Genomic DNA, 19788 nt, shown 5'->3' on the forward strand with positions numbered 1-19788 from the left:
TTACCCTCCAGTCGTAAATATAATAATTACAAAAAAAGAAGCTAGCGTCTTAGACGTACCTCGTAAACTCCAGCACATGAAGCAGCTCGTATCTCTCTTCTGTTCCGAGCTAAATCCAAAGAGAAAGACAAGTTAACACAGCCCAAAGGGAGAAATCTCAACCTAAGGCGTCTTCTTCTCCGACAACTTATCTTAAGTAGCACAAGACAACCCTGCTACTCTTCTCCAATCAGATTGCACTTTAAATGTGTTTATCAGTTGCCTGCGCTGGGCTGATGGAGGGAGAGTAACAAGGTAAAATTCAATTAACTTCCTTGATTGTGGAGAGCGCAAGGTACAAGACAGAGTGATTAAATAGACGCTGAGAGCTTTAGAGGGCCTAATAAAGGTTACGAAAATGGACAAACGTCTTGGAGACGAGATGTTCTCAGCAGTGGAAAATTTTGTTAATGCCTCTGGCCTTTCAGCCTTGTGCCTCTTTGAGAGCAATTATCAGGTTAGCCAATTAAAGGAACAACAGGATGGGATCTGGAGAGGACGCACGCTGCATCAGCACAGGATATAATGGCAGCCAAGGTGCAATTTGTTATTTCCCATCAGGGCGACCCACGTGAATACAGAAGGCTGAGTTCTCTTTGGTATTATGCATATTAGTTTCAGGTCAAGGTCTGTTTTGAAATATTTGAGCAAAACAACAACGATGGTGAATTAATCACAACGTTTACAGCCTTGAGATATTCTACAGATCGCGTCTTCTACTATGGCTTCATGAACAATAATAAATAGAATGTGCAGTGAGGTTAAAGAGGTACTTAAAATTAACTTCAAGCTGAGAGTTTGATGAGAAGATCCTTAAAATGTCATGACTGGGCAATAAATAAGTACATGTGACCACCAGCTGGTTAGCGTAGCTTAGCTTAGCATAACAACTTAACAACTAGCATCACAGCACCTCAAAAGCTATTACAACTTGTTTGTTTCATCCACAGAAAAATGTAGGTGTAAACACAATTTAATATTTTACAGGCAATTCTGAGCGGGGCCTTTTCTTGCTCAGGTGCAGTAACTCCGCTGGTTGTCTGGCAAATTGCTCTCAATCAAAATATTTGTTTTTCGGGGGGTTGTGAGGGAAATGTTGGAGGGGGAAGTTTGATGGATGAGGTCTGAAGCAGAAGTATTTATTCTCATCACCAGACGATCAGGCAGGTGTGGTGTACTGAAAGTTACCAGTTGTTTTACCATCACCAAATCTGAGCGGCTATTGCAAAACAGAGAATTATAATCTCACCTAGATAAACCATGACTTTGGACAATGTTCCTCCTCAACACACAGTCACATTATCTTTTATGTCCCTAGCTGCTTATTTAATTCATCAGTGAGAGAAATATACTTGTTAGTCTCCTGATCAATTTGCATGTGAGCACACAGGCTTTATTTTTCTTGTTTAAGGTCGTGCTACACGATCAAGGTGCTAGCATTAAGATTAAGTGAATCCATTCATCAGCACAATAGCTTCGACGCCTTTGATAAAACCTGCGTCGTCCAACTCACCATTTCTCCAATGACGGTGTCTGGGGTTCGACCAGAAAACACAAAGCCGAGGGTCTGCGCCGCTTTCACCAGAGCACTTTCATCTAGAAAGGGAACAGTAACCCACAATGTCACAGAAACCAATAACACATCGACACCAGTACTGACACACATACTGAACCTGACATTCACGGTTAAACCCACAGTCCTATTTGTTAAGTGACATTGTTTCAAGTCGACATATTTCCACAATGAGGGCAGAGAAGTGAAAGCTCTGGACCAGGTAACTTATGCTGCAGCTTGTATGAGGCTGCTTGTATGAGGCTGCTTGTATGAGGCTGCTGCAGGGCGAGAAAAAAGCTCTCCGCTTGCTTTTTACAGTTCACTTATCGAGTTTTTCTCTCTACAGCAATTTCCCCGCTCTGCTTCAAACCCCAAAGCTCCATGAGGCCATGATTGTTTTACGCAATCAAGGGGAAAAAAAGGAAGGAATTTCACTATTTAAAAGCAATAAAAGTGAGTTGAAAAGCAGCTGTGTTTCTTTGTAGAAATGAGTGACCTTGTTTATCAATCAATACGTGTTAAGAGCCCAATCGTTTCTTTTTTAATCAATGCAAAAGAAATCTATCCTTATAGTATTGATCTATTTGATGACAGACAATTTGGCAATAATAATCATTTGAAATATTTCCCAATAGAGCTACTTCTTCTTTTACATGTGGACCATGGATCGAGCATTGTGACATTTTCCTTCAAACTCAGGAAACAACTCAGTGTCTGAATGGTGAAGTCTCCTCAGTTAATTTCACTTCCTCTAACATGCTTTCGGGTGTTTTCTTGACTGGCGAGAGATTCAGTCTATCACATTCAGCTGTGGATGTGATAGACTGAGAGATCACAGTGAGCATCCCAGAATCAAAGTGACACACAGCATGAAATTTGTATACAGGATATTTAATTCCTTTATTTGATTACCGGCTCTCATGCACTAATGATTATATAAATGCCTTTGTGAAATACTGGTGCCTGCCGGCTGTGGTGGTGTGTTCCATTCATTGAGGCACAGACGTCACCAGATGGAAAATTAAACGTCTCAACAAAGGGAAATATCAAGGACACAAGGCATCACTGATGCAAAGCACCCGGACCAAGGTCTACCCGGAGCTGCAGAAAGGCAGCGGCTGTAATCCAACACCCAGAGTATCAGACCCTGCAGCTCTCGTGCGACTCGTGCCTCCTTTCAGAGAGAACAGTCACAGGTGCTGCTGCTTGGACTGCGGTTGATGTCTGTTTGTGGGTGGGTTTCAGGTTTTCATTGTAACTCTGCAAAACTTAAGGACTTTATTTCTATTTCTTCCTAATATCAGGATGAACTGCGTCCTGGCAGATAAGCAAACAGCCAGGATCTTGATTTGATTATCTTTCTGTCAAGGATCTCTACGCTTACAACAGAGAGTTTACCGTGTACAGCTTGTACTACATGTAGTGTCAGGTTTGAGACAGAACAAACACTGATCAGCTTTAATGTTATTCAATAACATATTTTAAAAAACTGGTATAATTATGTCCTGTTTTAGAAAAGTGTTTTCTGAAGCATCAGCAATGCAATTGTCTTTGATGGCTTCCTAGCCTCCAGATATGAAGCCATTTTGTGCATTATGAGCCAGAGTGTGATACCAAATACATCTCCAGTTCTAGATGGCTCAAACTACACAACAGTGTGAATGTGGGACCAACACTTTTATTGATGTGCTTTGGATATAAAAGTTAAAATCTGATTAGCTGCAACTTTCCACAATTTCTTATCTCACTAATCAACACTTTTAAATTTAGGATGTTGACGGTCCCATGTGTTCATGTAGGTGTGATGTACCTGGAGACGCAGCCTGGTAGGTGATTTTTCCATCCGTGCGCTCAGGGACTGCAGTGTGACAGATGGCCATCATGGTCATGAACTCCATGATGACAGAAGCTGTAGGCTGCAGGAAGAGGAAAGGGCACTTTGACTTTTTATGTTCTTTAATAAAACATAACAAAGCACAAACAAAACAACCCGTAGGGCGCCTAAAGTTACTGCAGAAAGGACATTTAAAGGACATTGGATCCGCCTGCGGGAATCATTAAATCTGTGCTGATAAACTGCACTTATGTGACACACACAAACAGAACAGAATACATCTATTCATGAGTGTTCACGGACTTATTTCAGAACAGTTCACAAGGTTTTCTCCTTAAGTCAAACATTTTGTAAATTGAATTCATAATTTATCAAACTAATTTTCGAATAATGTAAATCATGTGGGAACGAACAACCTTGAATAGAAATTCAAATCATCCAGGGCAACAAGTCGGCGATGAATAAAACATTAAAAATTATTTGGAGATACTTTTTGTACCACAAACATTTAGCATTTTCTCGTTGTTTGAAAAAAAATGCACAAACGTATTGGTTTTTCCAACCATTAACAAGTTTTCTACAAAACTGGGCTCTAAGTACAACTGAATTCCGTTTCGGGATCACAAGTGGCTTCAGTATGAAACCGTCAGATTCAGCCAGACTAACGGATGCTGGTAATGAGCCAGTAGGATCCAACAGAACTCGCCAGCTGCTGAAGCATTTACTCATGTGTGATCATACAACACAAACTGGGTAAAAAAAAATGTAACCTATATACTGAGGGCATTCTACGGTAATGAGGGGAAACGTATGACTAACTAGCCACGGGGTTCACTCGGACAGGCATCTGCTGAGGCTCCTGTCTGAGACCGCAGGACCACCAGCTCCATTCTCCAGCTGAGGCCGGGATCAGCCGCCTGCAGGGCTACGACAGGCCGGGATCACACGGTACAGCAGCAGTGTGGATGGTAGACTGGATTGCCAACAATAAGATCAATAGCAGACTAACTTGCATCACTAACAGCAACATAAGAAGCACCAATAATAAATACAGCTGCCTTGGAAAGATTCTCAAGTAACAGAGAGAATATACAGATTTAACCGTAACTAATGCAACATGGTATGAATTAATTTGCGACTGCTGAGTTCTCAAAAAAACACTCCCCCTTTTTACACAACAAAGCCTGTACACACAGACGCAGTGTTGTTAGATTTGCTCTTCCAGCCGGCTATGGCTGCTCTGATGAGAGATCTCTAACAGGAAACAAAGGAGCTCGGAGAGAGGGCGAATCAAAGAGTGTCTCTTAAATCAAAGTACACAGAGTCTATTACAGTCCAGGTGGCTGAGACAGCCCCCTCTGCCTGCGAGCAGCATGCTAATCTGGCTGGGCTTGACAGGTATCCTCTGAAGGACACGTGTGTGTGTGTGTGTGTGTGTGCAGACATATTTAGAGATACCCACATTTGGCCGTTCCTCACCTCTTCACAGGGCTGTCTGAGTATTAAACTTGGCTTTAGTGATATGGATATTGGTTAAACTAACAGTACGGGATGAGATTCCGTATCTAATTAAAAACATTAGAGGCCTCAGCTCATTGGCTGGGAATCTAATGGAGGTGAAAACCAGAGTTTTTTAGACGGTAATGATTCCAATAATGTTTTAACTATTTTTATAATTATGAAGAGAAAAGTCCAACCAAAGAAGAAATTTACTTAATATTGATATCATTATAATTTTTAATTAATCTCTTCTGCATAGATATATTTCCGTAAAATAAATGTGTTCATATCTTCAAACATAAAGGCATAACATACCAATACCGAAGGTTTCATTTTGACAAATTGGTATTCATCGGTCTGGCTCTATTAGTTAATACGATTTAAAAGGTGCTAATAGGCAAGGCAAGGACATCTTTGTAATAAAGCAGCTCTCGTAAACACAAGTAGATTCAAGCTGCTATTATGAATTTTTTATATCTTTGGACCGAATTATATCTGATTCCTGTTTGCCAAGTCAGACAAACATGTGTGTGCGATCCCTGGTGGTGTAACCTCAGCAGATTGCAGGCCATGTTACGAGCTTTGCTCTGATGGCACAATTAGATGTGACAGCTAATGCCGTGCTGCTAGCGATCACCCCCACTGACTCCTGGGAAATCAGTGTCACGGCAACAGTGACAGACGTTCATCACTTCAGACGTGGCCAGTGTGGTAGAAGTTGAGGGGTCAAGAGAAAATAAAGCAGAGAGCCCGGGCGAGTGAGCGAGCGGGCGAGCGAACAAACACCCACAGAGGCTGAGGCTCTAAGGGCAGAGAACATGCCCGGTGACTCAAGAGAACACGAAAAGCACCGAAGGGGATGTTTATTTTTGTCAGTGCTGTTAATTCCCCTCTCCTGTGGTCGGCCATCCCCTCAATATTGTATCAACACTACTCCAACCTACAAACAGCCTGTAGCTACGCAAAACTGCTGTCGATGACAAGGATTAGTAACATTCAAGTTAGAAACTCTCTGATGGCCACGAGGACAACGTGTTTGAACTGTGAGAAAACAAGTTTTAAATAAAATGAATCATTTCGTTTAGCGTCTATAGTAGAACCATTGATGGTTATTAATAAGGTTTCAAATGAAATGGGTGGAGTTAATATACCTTTGATCTTGTTGATTTAAAAGAATGGATGAGAATTTTGACTCTTATACATATATAACAACTGAAGGATTAAATAGAGCCTGATATGAGCCTTTTTTTTAGATTTATGTGTTTACATTCCTGTGATAAGTATTCGTCATTTCCTTAATCCAAGTTGTATATATTTGGTTGTAGTTGTGTTATTTTTATAAATATCTATAATAAAGTGTATGGTTAGATTGTAAAACATCAAACCTCAATTACATTTCTTGGTCATATGAGTAATAATGACATCTTAGAAATCACTGCCAGTTTGTACCTGACAGTATCTGTATCGAAAATGTTTTAATTCCTATATTTATAACCCCCTTCTTATAGAGGGAAGAAGGGGAGTGTAGGACTCAGAGAAGTGACAGAACAAAGCAAAGCATTAGTGCGACTACAGCCCGACGGATTCATCATGAGCAGAATCCCCACCAGAGACGTAGAGAGACTGTGGTTTCTAAACAGCAGTTGGCCATGAACAATAATTAGCGGTGGGCGCGGGGCTATCAACATGATGCTAAAGAAGATCCGAGACGAACTCAATGTGTGGAGAGACTGGGCTGTCACAATAGCAAACATCACAGTGGGATTACTGCTTTCCCATGGGCGGTGCGACTGCTTGTAATTAGATATGACATTCTGCCTCCCCCACGCTGATCCGCAGCTGAGGTACTCAACCAGCCAATCAATCACCCACTTTATTAATACAGGTGACCCATAATGCTCCCGCTGACATCTTGTGACTGATGCCGAATGCACATGCCGAGTTCCAATGTGGACACAGAGGCACTATTTTTAATTACTTTATATTTTCGTCAGTTTTCATTTTCACAAGTTCAGACTAATGTAATTACTGCACAGCAGCATACTTCTCCATAGTGGATCAGCAAATACGAAGGTGTTTATCAAGTCAGAAGAGACTAATTAGGTGTTTGTTTGCCTGCCTGTGTTTACATGTCTAGTGAAGAAACACTAATCCACCTGCTCAGCATGATGCTATATTAATCAAACTAATATTAAAGTGGCTGTGGCTGAGGCAGAATAGTGGGTCGTCCACAATCAGAATGCCGGTGGCTCGATCCTCATCTCCTCAGCTTCACAAGCCATAAAAAGTCACATATTTTTCACTATTATCAAAAACAGAACATAGGAACCAACACACGATTACACCACATTACTGAGATCCAGTAAAAACGGCAATATGCAACCACACACATTGAGCTTGTCCCTAAGCAGCAGCCGTCCCTGCAGGCGAGCGGCGGGGAACCCTGACATTACTTACGTGATTACTTTGGAGGTTTTCCAGTAGACTCGAGTCATTAAATCCAGCCTCCTCTGACGACTGTGTGCTGTGACTGGAAAGAAGAGACAAAGGAGTCAAAATAAGGGGTTGGAAGAGTCGATAGCATCACTGACGGCGCTGACAGCCGACTAGAACGTGTTGTTGTGACTGTAGATTAGACAAATAATTTGCATCGTAAACAGAGAACATTCTGACAGGCCTTTCAATAAAAGTACAACTGTGTAGCATCATCTGACAGATTTCCAAATCTCTCAAGCACCAACAGCAAAAATAAAAAACCTCTTTAAGTCTGGATAGAAAACATTAAGTCTTATAATTAAATGTGTGTTACTCTGCAGTCTAGCAGAGGACTTGAATGTGGGTTGTGATGACACACAGCATTCAAGCAAAAACCTAAAGATAAAATCGTTGAGTTACAATTTGTCTGGTTTAAACAAATTAACAAAATGCACCAAAAAAAGGGCACATTCTAATTGTTCGGAGCCCAATTTGATCTGTTAAAAGTCACCAAAGCACAATAGTTATTTTACTATCGCACTGTACATGACATAAAGTTAAAACATTACAGAAGCTGGAAGCCGGAATCTTTGGCCTTTTTGCTGAAAAATGGCAGAAACAATAAATTATCAAAATAACTAAGAGTACATTTTTCTTTTTAATTCACTTTTCAACAACCTGATAAAATAATAGAAGATCCATTTCATTTCCAGATGAATTTACTTTGCAGTGAGACTGAACAGACCAGGTCTTGCAAAGGTATTCACAGAGCCATGCTGTGTGCCAATAGTATTGATGTTTGTTGAGAAAAGTATCAACCGCAATGCAGACAGGGTGAAAATGCAACCCCCCCCCCCCCTTCAGCTTGATCTGCACATTATTTCACTGAGCACAAAAGAACCCACTCATTCGATTTCTCCTTTGCACGTCATATTCACCTCTGTCATCTCCATAAATAATAAATTATGTTGCCCTTTGCGTTAGAAATCAAACAATGCAAGAGAAAATGCTTACAGGGACAAAACAGACCATGAAACTCAAAGAACGCCCTTAATAAATTACAGGAAACACAATTAGTCTCTCACACTTGCAGCAGAAATGACATTTATTATTGGCAAGATGCAAAATAATAAATATCTTAAATTCCACCATGAACATACCAAAAGTAAACACGTCATGCTGAATTGTGAAAAAAACAGATACTAGGTTGAAGAGAGCAGCTTTTAATTGATAAAAGATAAGGATGTGATTTTATCTCCCACAGTGGCTTAGGCCAGTGCTTTTTCTATGTAGCCACCAGCTGCTCACTGGCTCCCCAGCGGAGATCGATTCATGATTCTGTGATAAATAGAGTCCTATAGATCAGGTAGACAGCAGCTTTGTCAGTGGCACCAGGGCTTGATAGAAATGTTACCGAGGACGCCATTAGCAGGCATTAAGTCTTTCTAATCCCAGAGGATACACTGTTCAGGAGGCCGAGAGCCGAGCAGCCAGCCGGCCGGTAATACCTATGTCTACTCCGCGGCAAATCGAGGTTTGGGAAGAAAAGGAAATATAGGGAAAAAGACAGCGGTGCAATTAAAACCCAGGGCTGGAATCAACGTGTTCCGCGACATTGACTTGAGGTGAGAGGAATTTATCACACTCAAGAGGCTCTATTAAAATATGTCAGGGGAGGTTTGGAAAACAAAGTCTGCATTTCTAAATGCTCCACGAGCCTAAGCACTAAGGAGGACAGATAGCTTTGTTTTCCATCATAGACGGTAGAATAAATCTATAGAGGGGTTTTTTTCTATGCAACCTGTATGACCACACCCTGTTTCTACAGATCGAAGCTATTCCTCTATTCCAGTATTCATATGTCAAATGCAAACCTGCAAATTCTGCAGCAAAGATGAAATTGCAAAGAAGATCTATGGAGTCATTATTACACGTAGTAATCCCGATACTGCAAAGAGCCAGAATCTCTTCTCTCTTTGCAGTGGTGGATTTCTGAGGCACGAGGCCGGGAGTGGAGGACGGACAGTAATTGATTATCTGCCAGCACACACAGGTCCCGTCACTATGGGAACAAGGGTGCTGGCTGTTCACAGTCAATAACCGGGGACCGCTTCCAGATCAAACGTATGGCACGCCGTGTTGCTCGGTTAGGAGGAGGAAGAAACACATTTACAACTGACCTGTCTCAAGCTGAGGAAAGGTTTTCTCAGTTTTGACCCTGGACTGAGATAAGCTTTGATTTACATTGACCTCTATTTACAGGTTCTTCTCATGGTGTTCCTATAAATTCCACATTTTAACTCTAATAACTCTACATCTTTTCCTTGGTATTCTCAGATCTATGAATGTGAAATGGTAGCTCCACCTCTATCTCCACACAACCCTCCGACAAAAAAACAAATAAAACAAACCTCTGCTTGCTTTCTATTTTGTTAGCTACTGTACGCTACACAGTGGAAAGAGGTAATATAGGAGTAATTCAGGTAGATGTGCTCAAACAGGAAACTGACTCTATATTTATAACATTACCAAACAGCTAATAATGTGTTGCTAATGTAGATCAACCTTGGTCCTAACTTAGCAATCTTAGCTTGCAAATAAACCTTGATTGTCTGAATTATTATTTGAAATCCTGCAGTTCCGAGGTAGAAATATTCCACTTGCTCCTGGTATTTTTTGTATCAAATATACAAAAAAAATGTGGACCTTTTTAATCTAGTTTACATTGAAAGGAGTTTTTAAAAGAAAATAAAAGACTGATTTGTTTTTTCAGACTTTTCATTTGCTCCTGGATCTTTAACCTATTTAGTGTATGAGTAAAGCCTCTAACTCAGTAGAAACATGCTTTCATTGAGGCAGATCATTTCTTTCAAAGCAGCAAGGTTCAACAATTTGACCCAATGGGCATTATCCAAAAGGCCCCAATGCCCCATGCAAAATTGAAGAGACACGCCCATGCTGTTCCTGCATATCTCAACACTACAGCAGATGGATCTCAGAAGTAGGACTGTGAGAGTGTAAGTGTGTTGCGTGCAGACAGAGAATAAGAGTGTGCATCTCCAAAGTCAGTTTGATGTTAACTGGAGAAGAAGGAGGATGTGCTGCAGAGCTTCAGCCTTTACACAACACACAGTGAACACTAGAGAGCTCGGTCTAGTATACCTGCTAAATGTAGGAGGTTTAACAAATCATTAAATAACTCTGTCACGATCCTGGAACATTTGTTTGAGACCCTTCGATCACACACGGAATCACGAGCCACAGTCACATACAACACATCCCAACAGCACTGAACATAGAAAGAAAAATCACAGCGAACATATATTGAAATATTGTGTTCAAAGTCACGATTTCCACAAGGCAAGGCAGCACTACATCACAGAAGTGGAGAGCGCAGGAAAACAACAACAACCACGACTTCACAACCGGTCATCTTACCAGTCGTCCTCCGCAAAACTACCCTCCTCTGCCTCAGGGACGTGACTGTAGGAGCGAAGGTGGAGAACAAAAAATCATCTTGTTGAAATAGTCGACCATTAACATGTGGTGGGATTGTGTGGGTGCCGGGATCTTAGTAAAGATGAGGACAGTTTATGAGGAGTATGACAGCCAGGAGGGACTGTAGCTGAGGTGCAGGGGTTAGTTTGACAGCAGTGATAAGAGATATTATGCACTAACAAAACAATACATTTGATAGTGTGTTATGATAAAATAAAGATATTACAATGAAGCCATTTTGCCAAAAGTCTTTCAGGAGAACATGAGAGCTATTACAACTGGATCCAATATAAATGCACAGACCTACACTACACTAAACCAATCACCAATGCAAATTTGTGCTATCAAAAACAATTGATTAGGGTTAAAAAAAAAAATTGTCTCACTAGAGGACATCTAAGAAATATGCTTTTTTTCCTGTCTTAGCAAATAACACCCAGGAGGATTCTGGGAGCTTCTCTGACCTGCACAATATCTCTGTTTGAGAGTTGGACTCCAATCCAGTGGAATTAATGAATGTCTGCACCCTTGGGGTTGGCTTTATTAATTACAGCAGCACTTAATTTGTGGCAAGGAACACATGCAGGCGGCATTATCAGCGGGGCTGTGTGTGTGTGTGAGCACCAAATTACAATTCTCTGCACACACAAGTTCTATCCATGTGCATGTTTTTACTCAAATAATCCAGAATACCCAGATAAATCTGAAGCAGAGCTACACAATTAAAAATGTGTCCAGCTGGAAAAAGGATTTCAGTATATTTATTCCAGAAGTAAAGGCATTTTACCAACAGAGAATTTATAGCATAATTACTTAAATATCTGCCTGAAAACTACATTAATAATAGAACAGTTGACAACTTAATATAACCAGAGCAGATGTGTGGTAGGAAATGCAATGGAAGTAGCAGCCATCAAACAGATTTCAGCTGTTGAGGAGTTGGACAGATATGATGATGTTTTTATATGATTAAATAAACAGCACATATTTTTTATAAAACTAAATTAACTGATAATTCAAAAACCGTCAATTCTGTCTCTCAGCACTTTCTGCCATCCCTACATTTGGCACTCATCCCCAAGACCACTGGTTCCTACGAAGGTATGTCTTATGTAAGTCTTTTAAAAATAGGCTAAGAAAATATATACGTTCTAGATGGAACAGCTGAACAGCTGAGTGCTCCGGCTTTTACAAGATACAAGTCCAACAGGAGTAGGTAGTTCTTCTGCTCAGGAGTATTTTGAAGGTAGTCATCAGAAAACCGCAATTTTCAATTTGTGAGCAAATATGTGAGGCCGCAGCTGTGATAAATTGATGACATATTTGAAATGCAGGGTCTAATTACAACTACTTCAAAATGTCAGGATATATTCTATGATGTGAATAAATTGAATAGATTACAGTACTATTAGAGTTGACCTTGTAATTGTCTGTTGAATTATAAACACAGAACAATATTTGTACTGTAAACAGCTTCTGAAACTTAACCTCCTGTTTCTTATTTTGTGAGGAAGAAAACAAAGAAGCTCTAGCTCATTAGAACTCGTATTTTTTCCTTCTGCTATGAAACATTCATCCATATTAATAAATCAATTGCATAAGAGGGAGTCCTGGTTTTAAAGAATCAAAGGGAGACAAAAAGACTGATGTCTAACTTCAATCTAGGCAGAGAGGAGAGTGTGTGACCAGAAGGCTTGACCCAAATACTGTCAAATAAAAAACAGACCAAACAAATTAACATCTTAATAACAAAATGATGCATTTGCCTTTTATCAGCAGGATTAGTTTACAAAGGAAAAATATCTCTTTGTGAAACTAACAGGTCTTCCGCAGCATGTACAGTTTATAGCACTACTTGAAGTGACTTTATATTTTTGACCAGGGAACAACAGTTAAATGTTTTCATTCTGCAATTGCAGCATAATGAAAGCTTTGGTGCAGAGAACTCTACTTTTGTCCTTCAGTCTGCACTTCATCAATCAGCTTTTAATTGAATCCTAATGGGATTAATCATGTACTGTCACACCTGCACTTGCTCTGGTTCTGCACAGATACTCTGCTCTCCCATTTGATTTGCAGCGAGTCTAATTATATGTGCACTAAAATAAAACGAGAGTATTTTCACAGGAATAAAAAAACATTAAGGGCTGATTTATTAAAATGTGCAACAGCATTCGTTCTTATGTCAGTGGAGGTGAGGGAAATAATGAAATGTATGTGTGTCCTCAAAGACGATACCAATATTATTTTTCCAACTCATGTCAACATATTGTCAAGCTCTTGACCTCTGCTGAGGAAAAACTGAAACGCACAGTCAACGTCTTCAACATGAAAAAACGATGGATGAAGGAGAGAGGAAGTGCCTTTGCTAGCAAATGTCTGTCCGCCTTTTATTTATAGTTTATGTTGAGAGGAGCACTGATGCAGCTGCTAATGAGAAGGCAAGGGAGGAGGGAGAAACGCCAGATGTACGATGATGCACACTCTGCATTTAATGAAGGTGATGGGGGAGGCAATGGTACAGGGGGCAAAGGGGGAGGGGCAGAGAATATTAAATAAGGGGAGGGAACAGGAACTCACCCATAGGCCACGCCTGCAATGGTGCACTTCTTGAACTGCATGACATTGCAGGTCAGCGTCCCTGTCTTGTCAGAGAAGATGTACTTCACCTGTGTGGAGAGAGGGACAGATTAACACTGACTTCACGGGTACACACAGCTTGATAGATCGGGGAGTAAGCAGAATGTAAAGATGAATTGAAACCACATTGTTTACCTGGCCCAATTCTTCATTCAGATTGGAGGTGCGAGCCATGGCAGGTGTGTTTGTGGGCTCATAGAGCATATCAGTGTCCTGAAGGGAATCACAAGAGGTTTAGTGTAACTTCACTCAAGAAACAACATTTCTGGTAGCAATGACACTTCTTCATTTAAGTAAACTTCATACCAGAACAAAAAAAACAGAACAAAAAAACAAAAAAGGAAAAACAAACCCTTCTAAGCTGCATCGCAATTTCCCCTAAAATAACAAACAAACTCGATAAAAAAGGCTGCAGAGGCTGCAAGATGAGGGACCAACTGAGAAATGCCCTAAATGTTGCTAAAAATTCCTCGCTAAGATTTTCATTTAAAGTTTAATGAATGAAAGTGGCTCAGAATAACTTCAGGCTAAAGAGAAAGTGTAGTCGAGGGGTTGACCTAGTTGCAATGGATAAAAGAGAACAATATTCTGGCGGCTTCCTGATATACTTTGTCATTCAGGTTTCATGTATGTTGAGAATTCACTGATTTCAATTTACATTTTGTGTTCTCCTAAAAATACACTTTGGATGATGGTGACCGTGTTATTGCTGCAGCAACTATTCATTTCGACATCAGGACCGTTAACTAATTTCTGGACACCTGACGGCAAAGCAACAAGCTGTAAACATAACATTGTGAAGTTATAAATGTAATATAGTGAATTTCTAAGCAATCAGTGGCTTTTAAGGATAGTAAGCAATCCAAGAGCAACTCATATATTATATTATATTTGCAGTTATGTCGACCTGACAAAGTAAAGTTTATTGCTCAAACTTCTTTTTGCTTGGTTTTGGTCTCTCCCAGTTCCTAAAGGCAGTCTCTTTGGCTGCTGAATGCTGCACTGTTTTCATAATTAAGATGGTAACTTTAGTTTGGTGCTAAGCCGGCAGCACCAAACTAAACATGTTAATGTGAGGGGCAAGAGTGAATCAAAAGAAATAACATAAAAACATAAACATAAAAATAAAATACACACACATTCAAAAAGGTACGCTATTGCATCCATCTTGAATTTAAAGTTTAGTTCAGACGTCAACTCACCCAGTTGATGAAAAAGGCCTGGATGAACTTGATGACCTCCAGTGTGACCAGGAGACTGATGGGGATCAGGTTGTTGAACAGGATGATGAAGGTGAGAAAGTTCAGGCCAAAGTTAGCCGCCCCACCATCTATCAGGGACGAGTTTTGGACAGAGGGGAGTGATACACAGGAGACTCATCAATGATGGTTCATCAATATCGGTTAGTTTCAATGAAAATGCCCAAAGCTACTTTCAGCCAATGACCAACATTATCCCAATGCAGAGGAATGTTTTTGGGCTAACGTTGTGCATTAGCTGGAATTAACCTTTTCTTCCAGCCAACCTCATCCTGCACTGATTAGCAGTCCAATTTAATGTCCCGAAGATTCAAAGTTGCGAACAGGGACTGAAGTATCTCAAATGTCTTTAGTGTCACAGCAGCAGCCTTGGCATCCAGCATGATCCAGGCAATGAATTCCACAAAGCACTATGCAAAATGATGCTGGTCCCCAAAAAGCCCCAAACAATTGGTAATGATCAACATGTAACCCCACTGACACCAAACATGAAAACAGGAGGGATGTGATTTACCTTTCCTCAGCTTGCAGGAGGTGCAAATGCTATTTTCCTCAACCCAAGCCTTGAGCTTAGCATTGCAGTTGAAATGGAGAGCCCTACCCCATGACAGAACGATTTGCAAAACAAAAAAACTGGATGGCATAAAGAAAGTGGCAGAATGGAAGCTACTTCTACAACAACACATAGAGGAGGGAACTCTTTTTTTTCAGATGTGGGGAGGAAGACAAACGTACTGGATGCTCTCAAGACAAAGGAGGGAGAGTCAGTCCAAGGCACATTCTCAACCAACAAGTAGTGGAAAAGAGTGGGTGGATTATGCCAGCAGATCAGTTTGGGTGTTAATGATGATCACTACATCACCTGATTTCACTCATTTCTAGAGGACGGCTTGTTATGTGGCGTTATGCGAGAATTATTGTCAGATGAGGGTGGAATTATGCTGGATCAAGCGAGTTATAAGAAATTAAAAAAGGAATCTCAAATCAGAGCAAACCAGGACATGCACAAGTCACACAAGTACAGATGTACACCTGTTGTCTTATGTGTGTGTCACTGCAATGTAACAGCAAGAGTCCATAGAACTATCAGGCAAATTAATAACAGTTTCTCTAGTCGTTGCAGGACATGGACTGTTCTTATGGTTAAATAAGTGAACAGCACGGAGGCCAAATCCAGCTTAAAGCAGAAGTGGAAAGAGAAATTCAGCATGCTGCCAGTATAGTTTATAGTCAGCATAAATTCAATGATATGGAGATAACTGCACAACTACCTACAAAAACTAGCCGTGGTAATTGAATAAATTGTCGTAGGTGATTTTTTTTTCTCTCTCAATCTGCATGAAATTAAGTTGGAACAATATATGGTCTTCATGCCAGTGATGAGCAGTGTCTGCATTTTACAAGGGATCAAAGTCAAATTAATTATTCACCGGGCATGCATGAAAGCAGGCTTCTGTGACATGTGAGCCTATGTGATGTGTGGTGGTGTAACGTCGATGCTTCTGCTCCTGTCAGCATTTATCGTCCAAATGCAGGTTTGAGAGTGACTTTACGATAATTTAGGAACTAATGTGGCATCATTTAAGATTTGACAATCTCCCCACCTCTCTCTTTTGTCACAGGTTGGATAATATGCGCTAGACAGAGTCTCAACAGCTCCTTATGGAAGTACAGTCAGTCTCAAGATGGACACCTGTTTTATGACTTGCACCCCCCTCGTCAGTGTAATGTCAGTGGTGTTTAAGATGTGGGATTCAGTGCCACTGAGGACAACATTTCAAACCCTTGCAAAAACCCAATAGAAGCCAATACAACATCTAATATCTGAGGGGTAGTGTAAGTCGTAATGCAGGCTTTTATTGACCAGGGCACAACCTCTCCTACACAGGCCTATCAGGGAACAGAGTAATGGCCAGAGTGTCACGATAATCACTTTGCATACCAGAATCAGAGCTTCATCACATCACATTGTTTGTTGCAGTAACTGAGCAGCCCGTGTTTGTTTGTTTTTTGTATTATGTACTTGTAAACCGTAATTAGAGTTACCGTCTATAAAGACTAAAAAAATACATGTAAAAAAAGAAACATGTTTTCAATTCTCCCCGTCCCTCCCCTCTTTGTCTGTCCTTTAAAAAAATCCACACCAGGAGAGAAGGCAGCAGAGGCATTTACAAAATGTCAGCTCCTGCCCCTTGGGGTGCACCACATGTTGTGTTCAAGCAATAAACACATATCAGCCTCCTGCTATGAAAACCTTCCCGAGTACGACCTTGTCTCCCTCGCAGTCAAAGTAAATGCTGCTACTCATTTGTTATAAAGAATGAGGGGGAAAAAAAATAAGATGAGGGTCTGAAGCTTGGAAACTGCAAAGCGTTTAACGCGGCACAAAAAAAATGGAGGAAAAAGTGAGACACTGTTTGCATCAGGCACTGAAAATAACTAGAAGAAGGTATAAGAGAGCTGGAGGGGAAAAACCTATTGTTGGATCCCTGGTATGTGCTTGTCCATGGCATGGGCCCATACAAAGTAGGGCAACCATATAGGGGGCGAGGGTAGGGGGCTTCATTTGCTTAGCAAAGGCAGAGCTTCAGTAAGGGGTTAGTAAGGGAGGGTCATTCACGGATGGCCAAGGCTTTTAAATGGTTGTTACCTGGAGCTGTTAAAAAAACGACAACAAAGAAAACAACAAAATCAAACAGAACATTAGAAAAGAACAAAAAGGTACAGCAGCGCAGTGATATTCAACCATTTCTTTTCACTCATTCACAACACATCTAAGCATGTCACAGCTGTCTTGTCTCAGTTAACAGGGAATTTACCTATTCCCACATTGCCACATATTTCACTTGTAATGCGAAACATAGTTTAACTGAGGGAAAATAAAAATGACACGACACATACCAGCATTTACGAACTTAAAAAGATAAAGAAATAAGCTGATATGGACAAGTGAGACAAAGTATGCGGAATAAGAGGTGCAGCGTGGGCTGTTGGGACTCTTACAGTTGAGATCCATGTACCAGGCATCATTGCCATACTGGTACTTCCAGATGGTTTGGCCGATGGAGCAGATCAGAGAGATGGCGAGCAGCCAGCCAAACAGCACGAGGATCTGAAAGTTGGTGATGCGTTCCACGTTGGAGAGCTTCAGAGGAGGCCGAGTGGAATTCTGGGTAAACACATGGTCAGACAGTTGTGCTTAAAAAAATGAGGAAGTTGAACCAATGATGGTTTTCTACTTCTGTGGCCTCGAAAAAAATGACAGGAGGAAATATGTTCAGAGTGACAGCGGAAACATCCTAAAAATATCAACTGATTGAGTTTCCTCTTAGATCAACACATTTCTATAACTGCATATAATACAGTCCATATTATACAAGCATGTTTTACCTGCATGAGCTTTGTGTCATGTCCAGTGTAAACCACCACACCATGGATCCACTGAGTGTTCCTCAGCTGCGCTCCCCTCAGTAAGATCTGGTCTGGACTCAGTGCCATTGTGCTGTACAGGAACATACATGGCATGAGTATATCATAGTCACTCATCTCACAAGAGGACGATTATAAAGACTGACAATGTGTCTGGAAAGAAGTCTGTCTTTAGTTGACAGCGATGTCTGATGCATTTACACTTGTGGTAGATAGACTCCAGGTTTCTAACTATCGCCGTCTCGCCCATTGAAGAATATTGCATCTCTTTAAATAAAATGTCACCATCTCGTAGCGAGTACAGACTAGACCTGCTCTATAAGCCGTTGAGTGCCTTGAGAAAGCTTCTGTTATGATATGAACTTAAGCCATTATTTTATCTGGAAACGACAAAAGATACTTACTTTTTAAACTTTTCTTTTCTTACTTTTAACATCAGTTTAATAAAAAACTTCCAATATCACCCCAAGTGTTTATCCAGGAGAGTTATATTGTTCCAAACTCAGTGGAGTAACCTAAGAGCAGGCATACATCAAACCTCAAATTCATAATTAAATATCACTGAAGCAGGTGCTTTGATCTATTCAGCAGGAAGATTCAACAATCCATCTCATAATGCACCGACTGGTTCTGCTGCTGCCTAATGGGCTGTTGAGATGTGAGGAGAGACAGAGAGCAAGGGATGGAGCTCAGCAGCGGAGCCAACCTGTGTCTGTCCAGCCGCATGTTTCCAACAAACTCATAGAGATGGCGGTTCGGGCTCTCGCACTCCATCCGTCCAGACAGACGCATCAGGCTGTCGATGTCCTTTATTTCTGCTGTGATTGGGAGACCCTGGGGATAAGGTTACAACCACATGTATTAATTAATTTGTGTTGAAAACCTGCAGACGATTTCCTCTCAGTTCTTGTCTGTAGAATTAAGAATAAAAAATGTAATCACCTGTCTGATTTTAAGGTTTGTTTCTCCATCCAAGTTAGATGTTTCTATGTAGCACATACCCTGGGGTTCACTGTGGTGGAGGGAAAGGATACAGATACTTGGAATAGTATTACAACACAACAGGAGTAAAATACTTTTAAGTAATTCTAATGTTTTTCATTATCTTGACTAAAATTACACAAAATATTGTCTAGCACTAGCACAGAGGATACTAATTATTTCCCAAAAATATTTTTTATATGAAAAAGGGACTAAAGCAGAACAACCGCATTACACCAGAGCAATGTTAACAAATATGCTGAATGCCAGCCTAAAGGCCACTCAGCAGCATAAAACTACATCAAAGTTTTGCTGCTTGGAAGTTGGCCATTTAATGTGGGGTATATCCTTGGGGCTGGCATGGCATCTTTGTTTAACGTTACCCCAGCGGTTAACGGCCTTTCAAGAGAAATATACTGCAAAGGGACGGAGAGTGCAGAGAGAGAGCGAGACGCTGGGGTGATGTGAGCAAGCAGGCATGCTGAGCACAACAATCACAGCAGACAAATGGGCCTCAGACAGACTCTGGGCACCGGGACAGAGAGTTAGAGCATGCTGGTGCTTAAGGTGAGCTGGGT

At 40.8% G+C, this 19788-nt stretch overlaps 1 protein-coding gene across 1 annotated transcript in view; it reads right to left on the reverse strand.

Moving 5' to 3' along the window:
* Positions 1-19788, reverse strand: part of atp8a1 (ATPase phospholipid transporting 8A1) — a 96056-nt gene that overhangs the window by 46342 nt on the left and 29926 nt on the right. The window contains exons 8-19 of the mRNA XM_061080061.1: positions 19172-19241; positions 18936-19063; positions 18191-18302; positions 17804-17969; positions 14744-14871; positions 13677-13754; positions 13482-13570; positions 10842-10886; positions 7386-7458; positions 3405-3510; positions 1553-1635; positions 60-109 (exon numbers count right to left, since the gene is read on the reverse strand). Of these exons, the coding sequence (XP_060936044.1) occupies positions 60-109; positions 1553-1635; positions 3405-3510; positions 7386-7458; positions 10842-10886; positions 13482-13570; positions 13677-13754; positions 14744-14871; positions 17804-17969; positions 18191-18302; positions 18936-19063; positions 19172-19241 (1128 nt within the window). The remainder of the gene's footprint in view (positions 1-59; positions 110-1552; positions 1636-3404; positions 3511-7385; positions 7459-10841; positions 10887-13481; positions 13571-13676; positions 13755-14743; positions 14872-17803; positions 17970-18190; positions 18303-18935; positions 19064-19171; positions 19242-19788) is intronic.

The sequence above is a fragment of the Limanda limanda genome, chromosome 10, assembly GCF_963576545.1.
Source record: "Limanda limanda chromosome 10, fLimLim1.1, whole genome shotgun sequence".
Lineage (NCBI taxonomy): Eukaryota > Metazoa > Chordata > Actinopteri > Pleuronectiformes > Pleuronectidae > Limanda > Limanda limanda.